Raw genomic sequence first — 18,964 nt, 5'->3', positions numbered from 1 at the left:
AACAATTCAGTTTTCAAAGACTTGATAGTGCTCTTCTGTCTACCCACCTTGTGTGGTAGCCGGAGGCTAAATTTTGAAACCTGGTTGGTATTCCACACCACCATTTTCTTATTTCTCAAAGGTTTTGCTGGGTTGATTCTACTCAGTTCCATCCATGGGCTGCTTTGAAAGGAGAGGCCAGAGTGCCCCCCCAAGGACTTCAACATGCATTTAAATAATCCTGTTCTCAGCTCACTCTCACTCTGGGAAGGATGAGGCTGACTTGTTGCAGGCTGGGGATGGTGGACAGAACACCTGCTCCACAGTCTCTGCACCTGCCTCTTGGCTGATGCTCATGTGGGCTGATGCTCATGTGGGCATGAACAGTGGAGAGGGGAGCACGGAAAGAGTCTCTGCTCCTGTTCATGCAGGGGGAGGATGGCCAGCAGGGCTCCGCACAACAACCTCCACAGACATAGCACCTACTTGGCAGGGCTATGAATGGTTTTTTCATGGCAACTGCATGGAGCCGAGTGGATACAGTCAAAAGGGCTGCATCACAGGGCTGCCCTCTTCCCAGTCCTCTGGCAAGAGAAAGTGGGTTTTTCTTGTTGTTGTTGATTTCTGTTTGTTGCCATCTGTTACGTTTTTATCTATATGTTACGGCCTTCCTAGTACTGAGGCTGGGGTTATACAGAAGGATGATAAGGAGGGAGACAGGGAGAAAAGAGAGGAATGGAAGGAGCCAAGGAAACTCATTGCTGGGGCATCCCTCAAGTCCTGAGGGCCCTTGCAAGCCTGACTTCTTTCTCCAGGAATAGGGTAAAATGTGTTTATGCAATCTCATCCAGAACTGGAAGTCTATCATTCATTCACTAAGTTATAGAATACTCAAGTAGACTTGTGACTAAAGAAGGACTTAGTAATTACCCAGAAATTTGATATGAACTTTGGGACTTTGTGTCTCCCATTTTGGGGGAAAGAATGAGAGGTCTTTCTATGTGTGAAGGACAGGTCATCTTCTTAGTGAAAGAATAAGGTTGTTATTATTGCTGTAAGGAAGTTCAAACATGTGTACAAGGGTGTGCATGGACACTAAGTAAGTAAAGGTGGGTAGGCTGTGCTAGTTAGTAAGCTGTTGTCTTGAAGCCCCAACTCCTCCTAAATTCTGTTTTGTGATCCTGGGGCTGAGACTGCAAATATCTCATTTTTGCCAGGTTCTGTCAATAGGGGGACACCAGGGAGAGACTGGAGAACTGGAGAAATGAAGAAGGGAATTACTTCCCAGCTTGCCTGCTTTTTCCAGCAGTGTGGCATTTCACCCCAACAGGAGGTGGTTCTAGGTTCTTCCAGCATGCCAGAACCAGTCTCATCTGGATGCTCAGAACTACTAGCAGAAACTAACCAGTGGCCCCTTACGAAGGTCTAAGGCCCACCGCTGGGAAAGAAGAAGGACTCTCTTCTAAGCCTGTAGGTTCTAATGACCCCAGCCACTTCCCGCCTTTCCTTTATTCCTTGAGTCCTGGAGTTATCATCTCTTTACACTTTCAGGGTTCCCTTTTGCTCTCTCAAGCTCTCTGATACCTTGTATTAGAAAATTTCATATATTAAATCAATTCTATTGGAAAAATTTTTATGGACTCTATTTTCCTGACTGATATGGACTCTTGTTTGTGAATATTAGAATAACAAAGAAAATGTTCAGGTGTTGTTATCTTCACCACAGAGAGATTTCAACAATTGGGTTTGAGTGGTACACAGCTAATAAAAAGAATAGTTAAATAATGATTATTATAATTCTATATAATTGGTTTTCTCTGTAAGCTCAGTTATATAATGACATTTTTATAAGTGACGTGATACAGTGTAAATATCACTAAAATGAATTTAAGCCCTATTAGTGTCACCTGTTAACTGGATGGCACTGGGCATGTCACTTTTGGGCTTCATATGGCTTATGGATAGGCCTCACCTGTAACTAAAAGTGAGCAAGATAGAGTATCTAATTTTCTTTCCAACCTAAAACTATCACTTTATTCTCAAGAAATCACCAGTAAAACCATCTGGGCCTGGAGTTTTCTTTATAGGAAGATTTTGATAACCTCAGTTTTTTTAATAGAAAATTATATAATTCTATTCAATTTTATGCTAAGTTATAATTTTCAAAAGAATTCTTACTCTCATGTAAATTTTAATAATATTCTCATTATTCTTTTAATGTCTGTAGGATCTATAATAGCAATCCTTCTTTAATTCCTTTTTATTCGCAACAATGATAATTTATGTTTTCTTTTTTTGAATGTTCTGGCGAGGGGTTTTATCAATTTTGTTAATCTTTCCCAAAGGTCAATTTTTGGATCTGTTAACTTTCTCTGTTTTCTACTTCACTGACTTTCTTAGCATTTATTTTTATTCTTTCCTTCTACTTGCTTTGGGTATAATTTATTCTTCTTTTTCTAAGTCCTTAGAGGAGAACAAACTTTAGGTGATTGATTGCTTTTAGACCTTTCTTCTTTCCTAATACAAGCATTTAATGCTATAAGTTTCCGCGAAGAACCACTTTAGTTGCATCCCACAATTTTTTCAGCTTTGAAATGCACTTACAATAAAATCACCAATTTTAAGTATGTTTTGACAACTGTACAGAGTCATAAAACTACCATCACAATCATAGGCTAGAACATTTCCACTCTCTGAGAAGTTCCTTTCTATTCTATTGTCAATCCCACACCCTACTCCTGGCAAAATAGTTCCTCCTACTCTAGAATTTCATATACATGGACACACACAAGAAGTACTTTTTTGCATCTGCCTTCATTCACTTGGCATAATGATTTTGGATTTTTCCATGTTGCTCCATATATCAGTAGTTCATTTCTCTTTCTTGCTGAGTAGTATTCCATTGCATACATATTCCACAATTCATTCTCCCATTTGCCAGCTGATATATACAGTTCTGGATCTTATGAATAAGGCTATGAATAATGAGTACAAGTGTCTGTGTAAAGTTGTACATTTTTAACTTCTTTCAGAAGCTGCATCATATGAAAAGTAGATGTTTAGCTTCATGAGAAACTGAACTGTTTTCCAAATCAGTTGCACCATTTCACATTTTTACCAATAACATAAGAGAATTCTAGTGGGTCCACAGCCTTATCAACACGTGGTACTGTCAGTTTTTTAAATTTTATTTAGTCATTCTAGGGGGTATGTCTTGGTAACTTTTTGTGCTTTTATTTTAGAATTGCCCTAATGACTATGATGTGGAGAATTTTTTCATATGTCACTTTATCTCTACATATCTTCTTTGGTGAAGTAACTGCTCAAATCTTTTGCCCATTTTTTTAAAAAATTAACTTCTTTGTTTTCTTCTTACTGAGTTGTGAGAATTCTTTATATATATGTTGGATACAAGTTTTTTGTTTTTTTTTTAAGATTTATTTATTTAGAGAGAGAGAGAGACCGAGGGAAGGGGCAAAGGGAGAGAATCTCAAGCAGATTCCCCACTGAGCAAGGAGCCCAACATGAGGCTCAATCCTAGGACCCTGAGATCATGACCTGAGCTGGAACTAAGAGCTAGACACTCAAGCAACTGACCCAGGGAGGCAGCCCAGATAAAAGTTCTTTATCACATATATGTTCTGAAAAAAATTTTCCCAAAAAGTATCTTTGCAAATATTGTTAATTTTGAAGAAGTCCAACTTATCTATTCTTTTATAAGTCATCTACTTGTTTCCTATTTCAGTATCCTTGCTTAGCCTAGACACACTACGGTTTTCTCCTCTGTTTTCTTCAAGAAGTTTTTAAATTTCCATTCTTAGGACTAGTTAAACTTTTATATACAGTGTGAGGTGAGGGTCATGATTTTTTTTTTCTTTGACATAAGGATATCACATTGTTCCAGCATCACTTTAGTGAAAAAGACTGTCCCATCTCTATTGAACCCCAAGACTTGGGTCCTTTGTTGAAGATCAGTTGACCGTACATGTGTGTTCTATTTCTGGACTCTTTATTCTGTCTCATTGATGTATATGTCTAAGTTGACAACAATACCACAGTGTCTTGATTACTGTAGCTTTACAGTAATTCTTAAAATAAGGGAGTCCTAGGGGACGCCTGGGTGGTTCAGTTGGTTAAGCAGCTGCCTTCGGCTCAGGTCATGATCCCAGCGTCCTGGGATCGAGTCCCACATCGGGCTCCTTGCTCATCAGGGAGCCTGCTTCTCCCTCTGCCTCTGCCTGCCATTCTGTCTGCCTGTGCTCGCTCTCTCTCCCTCTCTCTCTCTGACAAATAAATAAATAAAATCTTTAAAAAAAAAAAATAAGGGAGTCCTAAAACTTTGCTCTGCTTTCCCAAAATTGCTTTGGCTGTTTTTCAGGTTCACTGTGTTTCTGTTTCAATTTTAGAACAAGCTCGTCAATTTCAATTAAATTAAAAAAAAAAAAAAAAGCCTTCTGGGATTTTGAGTGGGACTGCTCCGAATCTACGGAAGAATATGGGGAGCACTCACACTTCCCTCACAGTTAAGTCTCTGGATGGATTCATATGCTACATCTTTCCATTATGCAGTTGCTCTCCAATTTCTCTCTGCAACATTTTGTGGTTTTCATTGAACATATATGGCACCCATTTCATTCCATTTTTCAAGCATTTCATTCTTTATATGCTTTTGCATGAAGATAATTTTTTATAGCTTTTTGGAAATATAGCTGACATACAATAAACTGAATCTATTTACAATGCATACTTTTATATGTTTTGACATCTGTATATATCAGTAAAATCATCATTCCAGTTAAGAAAATGAACATATCCATTTCCCCTACAAGTTTTTTTTTTTTGCCCCTTTGTTATTCTTCCCTCTTGCCCTTCACAGCTTCACTCTCCCCACTCCTATGCCAGGCAACCACTGATCTTTCAATCACTAAACATTAGCTAGCATTTTCTAGAATTTTATGTAAATGCAATCATAAAATATGTTTTCATCTTGCTTCAATCACTCAGCATAATTATTTTTAAATACATACATGTTTTTGTACGTCGCCACAGCTCATTCATTATTTATTACTGAGTAGTATTCTATTGTATAGATTTATTTATTTATTTATTTATTTGACTGAGAGATCACAAGTAGGCAGAGAGGCAGGCGGGGGGGAGGGAGAAGCAGGCTCCCTGCTGAGCAGAGAGCCCGATGCGGGGCTCTATCCCAGGACCCTGAGATGACCTGAGCCGAAGGCAGAGGCTTAACCCACTGAGCCACCCAGGCGCCCCTCTATTGTATAGACAGACCAGGATTATTCATTTAAATCTGATAAATACTGAGTGTTTTTCCTCCAGTTTCCAGCTACTACAAATAAAAACTGCTACGAATATTGTGTACAAGTATATGTGTATCCATATGCTCTTACTTCTCCAGGGTAAATCTCTATGAGAAGAATGGTAGGGTCACACGGTAGATGTATGCTTAACACTTTTAAACTCTAAACTGTTTTCTAAAATGGCTGGATCCAGATTATAGACCACAGGAAAGCAGACAGGCAGACAGGCCAGAATAACTTATTTCCTATCTTTCACATGCATGCTGGTAATAAAGATTTGTTTATTTATCAAATATTACTGAGTAACCGCTAAAAGGAATGAATGGGGTTGGGCACAGAGGATAGAGCCACGAACAAGCCATGGTTCCTGCCCCTGCAGGCTTACATTCTAGAAGAAAAGCAGACACCAAACAATATACTTCACAATTAATTATGTGCTCACAAGAGCTATAGAGTGCTCTGAACCTAACCTAGTCTAGGGACTCTCTGAAAGCTTCTTTGAGATAGCGACGTTCAAAGAGAACACTGAAGAATGAATAGCAATTCACAAGATATAATCCCAACACACTTGCTAAACACAGGAAAGTGGCTCTGGGTTCCAACACAACTCCCTGAGGACACACATTTTTGTTAACAGATTTATTTATTCACCTAATCAGTCAAGCTTGCTCCCAATCCCCACATGAAATAATCCTAGGCTTTGGCATAAAAAACGGGATTTGGGAACATCATTATCTTCTGTCTTCTGACTCAACACAAAAGTGGGTACCCTCTCTAGAACAGAAATGTCCCCTGTGAAGAATGGAAACAACAAACCACCTTCTACCATGAAGCAGGGTAGACTCATGAGGGGAATCATGAGACCGAGCCTAGCAGGTGCCATCGTAGCAGCTGCTGACGGGGCGTCGTGTAAAGTGCAGAGCGCACTGCCCACCACGCAGGAGGAGCAGCTCCTGAGTTTTCCTTCTCTGCAGGAGGCGCTGTGTAACGTTCTAATGTACGTGATGACCTAATGCAGTCACGACCGTTATTGCCGTTTCATGTACGAGTATACTACCATCCAGAAAGATTAAATAACCTGTCCTTGGTCATTAACTGGTCAGTGAAACGGCAGAAATTTGGGCCCAGAGCCTTTCCAACTCTGTCCATTTTATTAATTACTATGCAAGAAATAATTTTTACAAAATTACCCTAAAGCACCAACAGCAGGGATGCCTGAGAAACCTTAACATCAAGATAATTCCATGAGAGACGACTGATAGGCTTGTGGCTCTTCCTGAGAGTTTTATGAACCTGTGGTCTCTGACAGGGTAAAACCCTCTGGGCTGACGGTACCGTGCAGACACAATGGGATCTCCATTCCAACTCTTCCACTCATTAGCTGTGTGACTGCACCTAACCTTGTTTCATCTTAGTGAAGAACAAGAAACAATAATCACGTTGCAGGTTTGGGAGAAGATCGTTAAGTCATGTCTGTAAACTTCCAGAATATTCACTGGACTATGGAGGCAGTTATGAAAGTTTTCCTTCTATGGCATCTTGGGAAGATTCTGATTAATGAGGATGAGGCTTTTCCTCCCCACCACTCCTCTGATATACGGTTACTTCCTTTGAGGTGATGTGGAATCAAACACAGAGCAACAGAGGAAAGAGGGGAAAAGGCCTGAAACAAACCCAAGACTTTTAATACACATGAGATCTCATGATCTCATTTCAAGGTCGAAAGGAATACATTCATTAGGCTACCTTTCTTTCACTAGATTTCACTTAGCCCAACTGAAAACACTAAAGAGGGAGCACTCTGTCTGTCTCGGCTACATCGTTCCCAATGTTCCCTTTTTCCACTTCCCTTTTGCCACAAAAATAAACACATAAGTATGGTCTGAAGCCACTATATGCAAGAAAGAGAGAAAACCCTGGCAGAAGCAGTGGTCTTTCTGCCAAGAGCTGGCTAGAGAAACAAGTGGGTAATTTGCTTTTTTAAAAAATGGGAATAAGAGGGCTAAAAGTCATCTAATGCCCTAGATGTGATCATGTAAAAGACATCCCTGTGAACGAGAATAAACCCAGAAAGATGATACATATTTTATTAGCCACTCACACCTCTCACTGGCCAGTAACTACAGCAACCAAGTGTGTTGCACATCTGGCTCTTCTACAACAATTTCTTTTACACTCAAATGGAGCTGCATAAAAAAGCACCATTTTTAACTTAAGGGTTAGAAAATAAATTTCTCTTTTTCTTTAAGATTTGTTTATTTGAGAGACAGAAAGAGAGCGCACAGGGGGAGGGGCAAAGGGAGAGGGAAGACTTTTCCAGCAGGCACCCAGCTGAGCACAGAGCCCAACGCACAGCTCGATCCCACGACCCTGAGATCATGACCTGAGTGGAAACCAAGAGCTGGATGCTCAACCGACAAAGCCACCCAGGCACCCCAGAAAATAAATTCCTGCAATAAATATAGGAATACACAATCCATATTCATTTAATAAAGTCTGAGTACAAATGGCTTCATCTAATTCAATTTCATGACTTTTTAGAACCTTAAATTCAGCAAACTCTGAGTCAGCGAGAAAAGACGGCTGCCTCCCTCTCACGGGCAGGACGAGGGCAGGGGACAGATCTCACCACTTTCCCTGTGCCGGCTGTGGCTAACTGAGGCCAGCTCTCTGTCTCGCTCGGGTCCGATGTCGCTGCCCCCCCCACCCCCCACCCCCAGCCGCAGGCCTCTGCCTGCCGCCACCATGCGTCTCCCGGCATCCTCCCTGATGGTGCTCATCAATTCCAACCGCTTTTCACCAGGCCTCGGCTCTGGCACTTTCCCCTGGGGAGACCTTTACTGGTCTCCATACTTAACCCCTGAACCCAGCCTAATCCATCAGCCGCACAGAATGAACGGTGAGAGAGAATGTTTCTCCCCAAAGACAGGCCGCCAGCCTCTCCACTTAAACCTCGGGAAGCAGCCGTCCACAGGGTCTGCTTTCTGCGTGTCACGTCGCCAGCCCGTGGGCTCACTGACATTTTTATCGCTGCCGCGCCCAGCTGCTCCAGGCCGGGACGCGCTCCTCAAGGGGACATCATTAAGTGCTCGTCTGTCACGAGCTAGAGATGCTCTTTTGAAAACATGCCCGGACTCTCCTTGGGAGCCCCCCAATGGCCGGAGGGCATGGGTGTCATCCCGGAAGAGGGTTCCCCCAAAGTTTTAAGGGACAGCTTCACAGCGCGCGCTCCTGCCTCGCTTTTAGATTCCACTGGGCTTGCGGGATTATGACCTTAAAGAGACTGAAGCAGAACACTTCGGATGAGGAAGGACCGGCGACACTGGGCGAGAAGCAGCAGCTGTGAGCATGGACGGCTGAAGCGTCCCTACCTCATAGCCGAACTGCAGCTCGTCCGACGTGAGCATGATGATGTCGTCGTCGATGGCCAGGACCGCCTCCGTCTCGATTTCGTCGTAGGGGAAGAAGCGGTTACTCAGCTTGTTCTCGGCCGTCCTCACGACTTTCAGCGGGACCCGGATCTTGGGCCAGAGAGAATCTGGGGTGGGAAAGACAGGCATGGGTGACTCTTCTGTGAGGAGACGGAGGGGTAAAAGCACCATCACACGAGATGGAACTTACTTCCGCGGCTGCCATCAAACCTCCACGTACAACCGTTGGAGGGCGAGTCCTCACAAAAGCACTGTTAGAAAAACCTGAAATATTTCTGTCCTCTCCAGGTCCTTGCAACACTTCTAATTCTCAATACTGTCTTAACCAGAGGTACGAATGGCTTCAACTCACAACTGAGAGATGGAGAAGCCAAAAGGACTTGCCCAAGATCACAGCAACAAGGGATGGGAGTCCGCACTATCCCAGTGTCAGGCCCACGGTGTCGTGTCAGAGCTCGGCCACCTCCCCAAACTACCTTCGGTGAGGGACACCGCAGTTCAAGGCATGCCTCTGCCCTGCTGGCAGATACAAAGCCCGTACGTGTTCTAGATGTCTGCCCGTGTGCCCCTCCACCATGCAATAGCCACAGACACCAAGCTGCTCTAATCCACCCCGCGAAAACGGTTTTCCTGAACGACGTAGGTTTCTTAACTTAGCACGTTATCCCCTGGACAGCCCCTTCCCTCTGATCCACTGGGTTTGGTTTCTCATCCTGAACAATTTACAGAGTAAATATCAAGTTTCTAGGTCTAATTATGTGGGATTTTCTGGTATACTGAAGAAACACCAACCCATGACTTGCCTTACATTTTTTTCCCATTCTACTTTGAAATGATTGAAGCGATTCAACCACAGGTTCCTTATTTTAAAATGTTGCATTTAGCATAGCATGAAATTAGTACCTCTTTGGCGCACTACCCTTGTCCATAGTCGTCAGGGCTCTTTACAGAAGGTTCTTTGTTCTTCACACAACATTTGTCAAATGACAAAAAGGAAAGCTAGGTATCAGACTGCTTCCAAAAAGCCCATCGTGTAATTGTGGAAAGATCTAGCGTGTGTGAGTCCTGAAGCCCCAAATGCCTGTGGCCACTCCAAGGTCACCATACTGAAGACAAGGATGGCGACAGGGGGTCAGAAGGGAAAAGGCTGTCTGCACTGCCCGCAGATGAAATACCTTCCTTCTGTATATTGTACAGTGTGTCCATGGGACACGTTGTAGGGACACCAGCAGGGTCCTGGAAGAAGCCTGTGTAAGTGCGGGCCCTGTAATTAGGGAAGACATTCAGTCTTAAATAAGCACAGAGCCTAAAAAAAGTAGTCAACTCCAAAAGAAGCATGTTTGGGGAAAAGAATGGAACTGAACACCAAAGAAATGATCCTAGGGGCCTCTGCCTCTTAATCAATAACAGTAGTTAATTATAGTTTCATCCCTGGCCTAGAAGCACATTATCAATAAAGAGCTTTGGAATAAACGGATGGGAACAGGACTTGAGAGAGTGAAGATCTGCGTCCCACATTACCTGTGGGGTGTCAGCAAGTCCTTCTCGCTATCTTCTAAGAATAAGTGGGGGAGGGAGGACACCTTTACTAAACAATAGTATATACCACACACTTCGTAGATGCAATGTTATCCAATCCTCCCGAAAACCCCCGCGGCAGAAATTTTTTACAAAGCAGCAGTTACAAGGCTCAGAGAGATTAAGTAATTTGGCAGGGGTTACAGAGCTACTAAGTGATAAGGTAAGTGATTGAATCTAAGTCTGTGTAGCATCAAAGACCAAACAGAACACGTACCATCTACTGCAGTATGAAAACCTCATGCTTCTCGAGATTTGGGATAAAATAATGAAACTCAATGTGTGTTCTCCAACAACCATCCTTATTCTTGTTGGCTTCCTGCTCCCTCTTCCAGATAAATTAAACCCTTGCCATAAATCTACTGTCCAAATCCTTATGAAACATGAATTTTAATATCGAAAATAGCTCTATCTACTGGACCACCAGTTCTCAAAATTTTGGTGTCAGGATTTCTATATTCTCTTAAAAATTGTTGAGAATTATGGAGGGGATGTATTGCATGGAGCACTGGGTGTGGTGCATAAACAATGAATTTGGAACACTGAAAAAAAATTAAATTTAAAAAAATTGTTGAGAACCCCAAAGAAGCTTTCTGTGACACACACACACACACACACACACACACACACACACACACACACACAATTAGTATAAGAGATTAAAACTGAGGAAATTTTAAAACAGAAGAATACACAAGGGCACATCCCACTAGCCATTTATCCCATGTCATGCAGCCTCACAAAAACTCCTCTGTCCCCTTGCGAAAGAATAAAGAACGGGAAATGGAAGTGATTTGGTATTACTATGGAAATAATTTCAACCTCACACATCCCCTGAAAGGCTCTCATGGATGTCCAGGGGTCCCTAGACCACACTCTGAAAGGCTCTGTGTTCCGATTTGGGTATGGTAAGATGGGGAAAGTTCAAATAAGTTGGAAAGGAGTTTGGGAGGAATTCTGAGGACAGTACAGGTACTTGAATCCAGGATTTCCACAGAATGTTTAAGGAGACTAACGGTGCCAGTTGTCCATGCACTGCCTCCCAGCGTCAACGTCACCCTTCACTGCCTGGTTTCTCATGCTGGAACTAGATCCTGTAAACATTTCCCCTCTGCCCACCAGCTTGATGATAGGCTCTGTCAGTAGAGGGTTCTGGAGGGACACTTCAGAAGGAAGGGGGCTTTTCTTCCTGGTTCGGGCACACCTCTTTAACTTGTTGCTCCTTCCGTATTTGACCAGAAGATAGGCATGCAGGGGCACTTCCCTCCAGCAAGCTAAGTGGCATCCCTGGGGACAGCTCTGCGACAGGTTCTACAGACACCTCCAAGAGCAGCTTGGCTGAGGTCCTCCCTGTGGGTGGTTCCCAGGGAGCTTCACCAAAGCCCGCCATTTCCCAGCAAGTTCAGAACATACCCCAGTGGTTTCCCATTGAATTCCATGGGTACTGAAGGGGTCGGGAAGTTTCTTGTTTGCCAGACTTGGCCTGTGGCACCTCAGCAAACCTCACCGTGCAGTAGGCTACAATCACGTGCTATCAAACAAAGTCTGAGTGAGTCTCAGAGCTAGCTGGGGAAGGGACTCTCCAAATTTGGTTCCTACTTTCTTTACAGTTTTGGTTTTTTTTTTAAGATTTTATTTATTCATTTGACAGACAGAGATCACAAGTAGGCAGAGAGGCAGGCAGAGAGAGAGGAGGAAGCAGGCTCCTCCCCGCTGAGCAGAGAGCCCGATGCAAGGCTCGATCTCAGGACACTGGGATCACGACCCGAGCCGAAGGCCTTAACCCACTGAGCCACCCAGGCCCCCCTCTTTACAGTTTTTACCTCTAGTCACCAATTATCTGTTACTAGTTAATCATTCTTTATATTAAACTTCTCCTATTCAAGTTACTGTGTGGTTTCTCTCTCTTACCTGGGCCTTGCCTAATACACAGGATATCAGGAGGGCTATCAGATGAAAGGGGAACTAGTCTCTCCAAACTCTAAAGTTAGAACCATGACCAACGGCTGGGTGAAAGTTACAGGGCAACCAACTTAGACTCAAAATTGGTAAGAATCTTCTGATGGGGGGCGCCTGGCTGGCTCGGTCAGAGAAGCATGCGACTCTTGATCTCTTAGAGTCATTAGTTCGAGCCCCACACTGGGTTTAGAGATAAAATAAATGAAGTGGGGTGACTGGATTGCTCAGTTTCTTGAGTGTCTGACTCTTGATTGTGGCTCCAGTCATGATCTCAGGGTTCCAGGATCATGCACAGGCTCCATGCTCAGTGCGGAGTCTGCTTGAGGATTCTCTCTCTCTCTCTGTCTCTCCCTCTGCGCCTCAACCCTGCTTGTGCACACATTCTCTTTCTCTCTCAAATAAATAAACCTTTAAAAATAAATAAATACATTTAAAAAAGAATCTTCTGATGGAAAAACTGAGATAAAATGAAATGATGAACTGCCTTGAGCAATATAATGTGTGTTTTTACTTGAAATGTACTATTAGGTACTATTAGGTCAGATTTCTACTTGACAAATGAAAGACCAAACAAGATGCCTCTGAGGTCCAGGATTTCGTGAGGCAGTTATCTATCAGAAAGAACAGTCTTCGGGAAGACCTCTGCATCTCAGGTGTAGCCCTTACCAGCCACGGTGTCTTGAACAAGTCAGTCACTTTCAACCTGGTTCCTTCCACTATGAAGACAAAATAACGACTCTGCCCTCCCACGGCTGACTGTGAGGATGAACAGGAATGCCCCAAGCAGCACAGTGCCTGGCACACAGGAGACATCCACTCATTGTTAGCCCGGCCTTCCTCTGAACGTTTGTGTCTATCTACAGAATCAAAGGACTTCTTCCGAGCCTTCGGTGTAAGGGTGGCCAAGTGGGCCATGTAGACCTGGCACATTACTCTGGCAATGCAGTGGCATGCCCCCAGCTTGCACCTTCCGTATCCACTTTTAGATCACCAGTACCCCTACAATAACCCTCCAGAACAGAGACAATTGAGCGCACAAATGAGATAAAAAGAACACGGAACCTTGTCTGTGCTAATCTCACAAACAGCTCCTCCTTTTGCAATACGTACAGAAAACAGGCTGGCTGCCTCGGTTAAGAATGAATCACAACCCTGGATGGGATTTGGACTTTCACTTGGCGCGTGGGTACAGCATGCTCCGCCCACAGACGGCTTTCCATAACTGTCACCTAGCTATCTGAAGAATTACTCGAGACAATACCCACAGAGAACTAACTTGCCCTTGCCCTGCAAAGTCTTTCATGGACAAGTTTGAGGGAATGATGAAGGTCAAAGAGGATGATGTGGGGCGAAGATGGACATGGGACTGCCCATCCCTGTTCTGAGTTAGGCCCCGGTAGCCAAAAGTCAGTCAGGGCAGAAGCCGTCCCCACCTCCACGGCCAGCTGTCTAGGCACTGTCGTCACCACAACACAGGCCTCTAAAGAGAACTCCCAGTTTTTTGTTTTCACATTTTCAAATAAAATAGGCCTCCAAGAAAGGGAACTACCATTCTCTCGGGCTTCCGCATGCCTTCTGTGGAGGGCAGAAATAAAAAATATGCATTATAATTACTCTCTGCCTTAAAGTAGGTAATTCTGATATGGGATATTGAATGTTTAAAAAATTAGGACAGAAGGATGAGAAAAATGTGGGTGAGAAAAAAAAGAACATTTCCCCCCCTTTCCATTAGTATTTTCAAAAGAACAGATTTACTGTCCTCTCTTTGAGCCCCTGACAAGGACCTAGTTCTTCTACATAAGCCTGAATCAGAGAACGGACAAAGCATGATGATTTTCTTACTGTTGAGTGGTAATCTAAGTGGGTACAGTGGGCCTTAGTGCAAGGGACACGAGCTTTGGATCCACGGAGACCTGTGCTCATTTCTGGCTCTACACTTACAGTTTTCCAATTCAGGCAAATTACACAACTAATCTGAGTTTCATTTTTGTAAAACAGGAATAAGAACAGTGTCCTTGCAGGTCTGCCAGAAGGACGAGATAATACTCAGCACAGCTCCTGTTTGTGGGATTTAAAATGTGTTTAATACACGCCTATAAAAACAGTGTACCATTTTCATCTTCATAAATGGGTTAAGTCTTATGGACCTCACTTCTCTCCTGACAGCATGTAGAGGTGTAGACAGGAGGCTATGAGGTGGCCCCTTGGGATGAAAAAGGACACAGTTCATAGCTAGAGACCTTTGGGCTCTAATTCCATTGCTGAGGCCAAACGGGTCTCTTTTTTCCTTACTCTTTCTAAATTCTAAGTGAAACTCTAAATTCTAAATGAGTTCAAAGAAAGACAGTGTGGCCTTGTACCTTATGTCTCATCTTGTGAATCTGTGGCGGGCAAAATAAAACTGTCACCTTCCATCCACACAAAGCAGTCTGAAAAACACATTGCTGAATTTATGAAAAACAAACAGCTGAGCCAGGTGACCTGATAACTTCACAGTCAGGAACTTCAGTCTAGCTCGAAGGAGAAAAAGAACTCCTTGTGTTCAGGATTTTTTTTAAATGTGTATTGATTAACGGTTTTCTCCATGCTGGATGCCAAGAAAGATGTAAGCAAAGAGAATTCCTCCTCCAACTTGGCAAGGGTACTATAAAATGATGAGGACGACTGAAGATGACCCCAAGCCCATCCTGACAATCTCTGTCACAAATACAACCACAGACCAATGAAATAAATGGTCAGATTACCTCTGTACCAACCTCAAGCTCACTTCAGGAATGCTCGGGCTGCTTGGCGTAGAGCGGGTCCACGTGATCATAATTCCCCACAGTCCCTGCATTCGGCTCAAAAGCAAGGTGGCTGTGGCTTCTACTTCTCTGTTGCCTCCCCTGGGATGACCATCGTGACTCACTCGGCCCATCCCCTCCTGCCTACTAACAACTAGGAAAGTCATAATCTGAAGCCGGGGAGCTCCTGAGGTCAATTCAAATTTAACACTGAAATCAGCTAAAACAGAAGGCTGAGTTAAACCTATCTGAAACGCACAATGTAATCGCTTCCTTCACAGGGAGGCCAGGGGCCAAGCCAAACAACCTCTATATCCATCAAGTTTGGAAATTGAAGAGTTGGGGAGGAGGAAGGCAGTGGCTTGCCTTTTTTTTCTGACAGAGCTCAAAACCAATGTGACGAAAGCTCACTGGAAACTTCTATTGCCTACTCTAAGTATTTACTTAAAGTTCAAAGCCAGCAATTTAGACTTAAATGTAACCAAAAAGAAAAATGTATTTGGTTGGAGAGTGGGAAAAAAAAAAAAAAAAAAAAAGGCGGGGGGGTGGGATTTCTGCCTGCATTAACCCTCCCAGCAGCAGACATGTTCACCACAATATTTATTTTAGTAAATGTAGAGAAAGTGAAAAACATCACTTTTGCCTCTAGTATTTCAAAGCCTTGGACTTACTTTTTAAAAAATATATACACTACTAATGCCATACACACAGATTCAGATGGCTTTGCTGGCATGAAGGCCAGAGCTGACAGCCCCATTTACCAACTGAACAAACACCCCACAGAAGATTAAACATGGTTCGTGCTCTCCCCAAACAACCACCCCGCCAGAGCCCGAGCAGAGACCTAAAAACCACTGCTGGAAAAAAAAGCTCGTTCAGTCTCTAAACGTGTCAAAACTGGGGCCTCGTCACTTGAGGGCTCGCTTTCCTCCCTAGAGCCAAAAATATTTCAAAAATAAACTAAGCTCCTGGTCATAAAATTAACCGCTACATCTTAGCAGGGTCTACCAAAAATTAAAACTGAACACCCAGCTCCAAAACCAAGGTTTGCGCTCGTGCTTCCTGTCACCCCCGTGTCAGCACTTTGACCAAGAAGGCAGAAAATGATTCCTCCCTTCTTAGCTGTCCCCGATGATACCTGCCCAAAAGAAGGGACTTGAATTCACAATAAACCATTCACCTGAAGCCCAAAGTGGCCATCCAGGGTTCGTAAGGCAGGAGAGGCCCCTTCTGCACGTAGCTCTGCCCCTCTGGGCGGGTGGGCTGCTGGTGGGCTCCCTCGGAAAGTGGGCGACTTCCGTGTGCGGGACTGGACACACGAGTGGGAATGCAGCACGACGCAGTGGCCTATTCCAGATCCCTGGAGGGCCACACAGCCTTCCTTCTCAAAATGTGACTCATCCTTTTTAAGCCAGAGACCAACGAGCAGCACCAAGCTGTCCGATCCACTTCCCTCTGGCAAGACATGGGCAGTGGCCCTCTCCGTGGCCCTCCCTGTGGCCCTCCCCCGCACAGCTCCTGTTTATCTCTGCCTTTCCTTTCCTTCCTGTCCACTTCGTCCTTCTCCCCTGCTCCTTTTCTCCTTCTACCCCTTTCTTTCTCCTTTTTAAAGAGTCAAATAAATGAAACAAACAAAAATCCAGGAAACTAGATGTTGGAGAGAAACAAACTTGGCATGAAAAGATAGTTAATGAGAAAAAGCACTGCTCTCTGGAGTGTACAACAGGGCCTTCATTTAAAGTAGCTATTTTGTTTACTTAAACGATGGCTCCCTGAATAGAGAGAAAGTATATGATTCTCTCAAGAGAACAAAAATCCCACTAAGGAAGATATCTTAAATGTCTCAGGAGGAACTAAAGAATTTTCTTGGGGCAAATTCTGATTTGCCTAACAGACAGCAAATGTTCTTCTTGCAGCCTAAACTAGAGATCTACTACTGGTAGTTCCCAAAGTAGACTATCCCGACTTCAGTATTACCAATTAAAAGGGAATAGCCATAAAAAGTGCAGATACTACTGTCAGGCAATAAACTAGACCTTATCGGTGATAGTGGTGCACATTACAAACTTCAAACTCATTCCTTGCTCTAATCCATCAGAAACTTCCTGGCTTTAATAGGCTATAAAGGGCAGGAGCTTTGAAGTCCCTGGGATTAGGATCAGTAATAGACAGACTGAATGAGAAACTAAATGCAGGTGGAACATACTCTATGCATCCTGAACAAAAAACAAATCCAATTAATCCAACAGTCCTCAGCCTGAGCTGCCAGCACCAGCCAGCAGCACACAGGGGTGGCCAAGGCAAGGGACAAAGCGATTAAGGATGGACCAATGGGAACCTGAGCGAGCGCTCACTTTAAGGAACTGAGTCAAAGCCTGAAGAGGGCATGTTCTGCTGACTTTCCCAATGGAAAGTGAAGCCGTCCTTTTTTTTTTTTTTTTTTTTTTTTTTCCCTGAAGCAAAGTGCAGTATCAGAGCCCAGATAAGGATGGAGAAAACTAATGCCTTTTAAACTGAGTTTTCATGTAAACAATCAGCTGAGATGGCTGAGGGAAGCTGAGCTCTGTTTTCCCAAGGCTGCTGGCCTTTGATCCCGCTGATTCCTAAGCTCTCAAACACTTGTGGCTACAGTGCATGCCATGGGCTTGGGGTTAAATGGGCCACCCCAGAACAAGAATGAGATGACTGAGAAAACTGGGGTCATGCTGCCTCAGAAATGGCATTGTTGTTAACAAAGCAGGACAACTCATTTAAACCTAAGGACGCAAATAATTTGGCCATCCAAAAACCAATCCAGCTGACAGTTGTGCTAACACCCAGACCAGGCCTTTCCTGAACATACCATTTTCCCACTCTTCTTACCTTCTGGGGGGCTTTTATTCTGGTTATTCCAGACGACCAGCAGCTTGGATAGACTGGGCACCTTGGACACCTCGGTGATGACCCGGAAGAGGCTCTCCACTCGGTCATACGTGAGGACGATGGCGGTGAAACCTTGCGACTGTGGCGGGATCAGCGGGAGGAAGAGTGGGTTGCTCACGCTGCTCCACTTCTGCAAGGCAACAGGTTCATGTGGGTCAGCAAAGGACCTAGTCACCATGGGGCTGATCTCTTTTGCAATGTTGTCCATAAACCAGGACAAGGGAGATTTGGTGACTTTAACATGACCAACCCAAGAGCTAAAGCAACTCTTCGGTCTTCTCTTCCCCAAAACTTGTATTGACTCTCTTTAATTAACTTGAGCTCTGAGGTCACCCAAGTAGGAGCAGAGAATTTTTGTAGCTGAGAAGAGATATCTAGTTAAACACAGCAGATTAAACACGTACATTGAGCTCCATTCTCTCCTCAAGCCAACTCAAGGGACAGTGGATACAAAGTACAAATGGACAATGACAGTGAAATGAGAGAAGACACAACAGGGGACGAGCAGTATCGACGGGTTTCAATAAGACTAGGAGGGACCAGAGAAGTGGTAACAGAGCAGGAGAATGAGGGCAAAAGCTAAGTAACCACACAGAGGGGCCAACAAAGGAACCAAGTCCAAACCGTTGAACCCCACAAAGGCTCAGAAATCAGCTGAGCAGGAACCTGGGGTAAGAGGAGGGGCAGGGTTGAAAAGAGGAAGACTGGTTAAAAATATGTATAAGGAGCAAAAGAGACCCAGATCCACAAACCTCTGCTTCACCCAGCCACTCAGCCAGAAAACTCCTCTTGCTGCTCACCCCTACAGGAGAGGGGAGGCCTATTCTCTGAGGAACTGAAGCTCTGGGCATGGAAACATGGCCACAGCAGAGAGGAAAACGCCGGTCAAAGTCTATCTTGGGAACAATGAGCCAGCTGCGCTTCTTCCCCTCCATGTCCCCAAACACTGGCAGCCAGGGGCCTAGATTCCGCCTCCACCATTGGACAGTGATGC

The 18,964-nt window shown here is 44.1% G+C and overlaps 1 protein-coding gene across 1 annotated transcript in view; it reads right to left on the bottom strand.

The window, feature by feature from the left end:
• EXT2 (exostosin glycosyltransferase 2) overlaps positions 1–18,964 on the bottom strand; it is a 140,552-nt gene that overhangs the window by 29,490 nt on the left and 92,098 nt on the right. The window contains exons 9-10 of the mRNA XM_047691597.1: positions 17,911–18,100; positions 8,669–8,835 (exon numbers count right to left, since the gene is read on the bottom strand). Coding sequence (XP_047547553.1) covers positions 8,669–8,835; positions 17,911–18,100 — 357 coding nt within the window. The remainder of the gene's footprint in view (positions 1–8,668; positions 8,836–17,910; positions 18,101–18,964) is intronic.

Source organism: Lutra lutra, chromosome 10 (assembly GCF_902655055.1).
Source record: "Lutra lutra chromosome 10, mLutLut1.2, whole genome shotgun sequence".
NCBI classification, from domain to species: domain Eukaryota; kingdom Metazoa; phylum Chordata; class Mammalia; order Carnivora; family Mustelidae; genus Lutra; species Lutra lutra.
The sequence above is the reverse complement of the archived record's forward strand: the minus strand, read 5'-3'. Positions and strand labels throughout refer to the sequence as shown.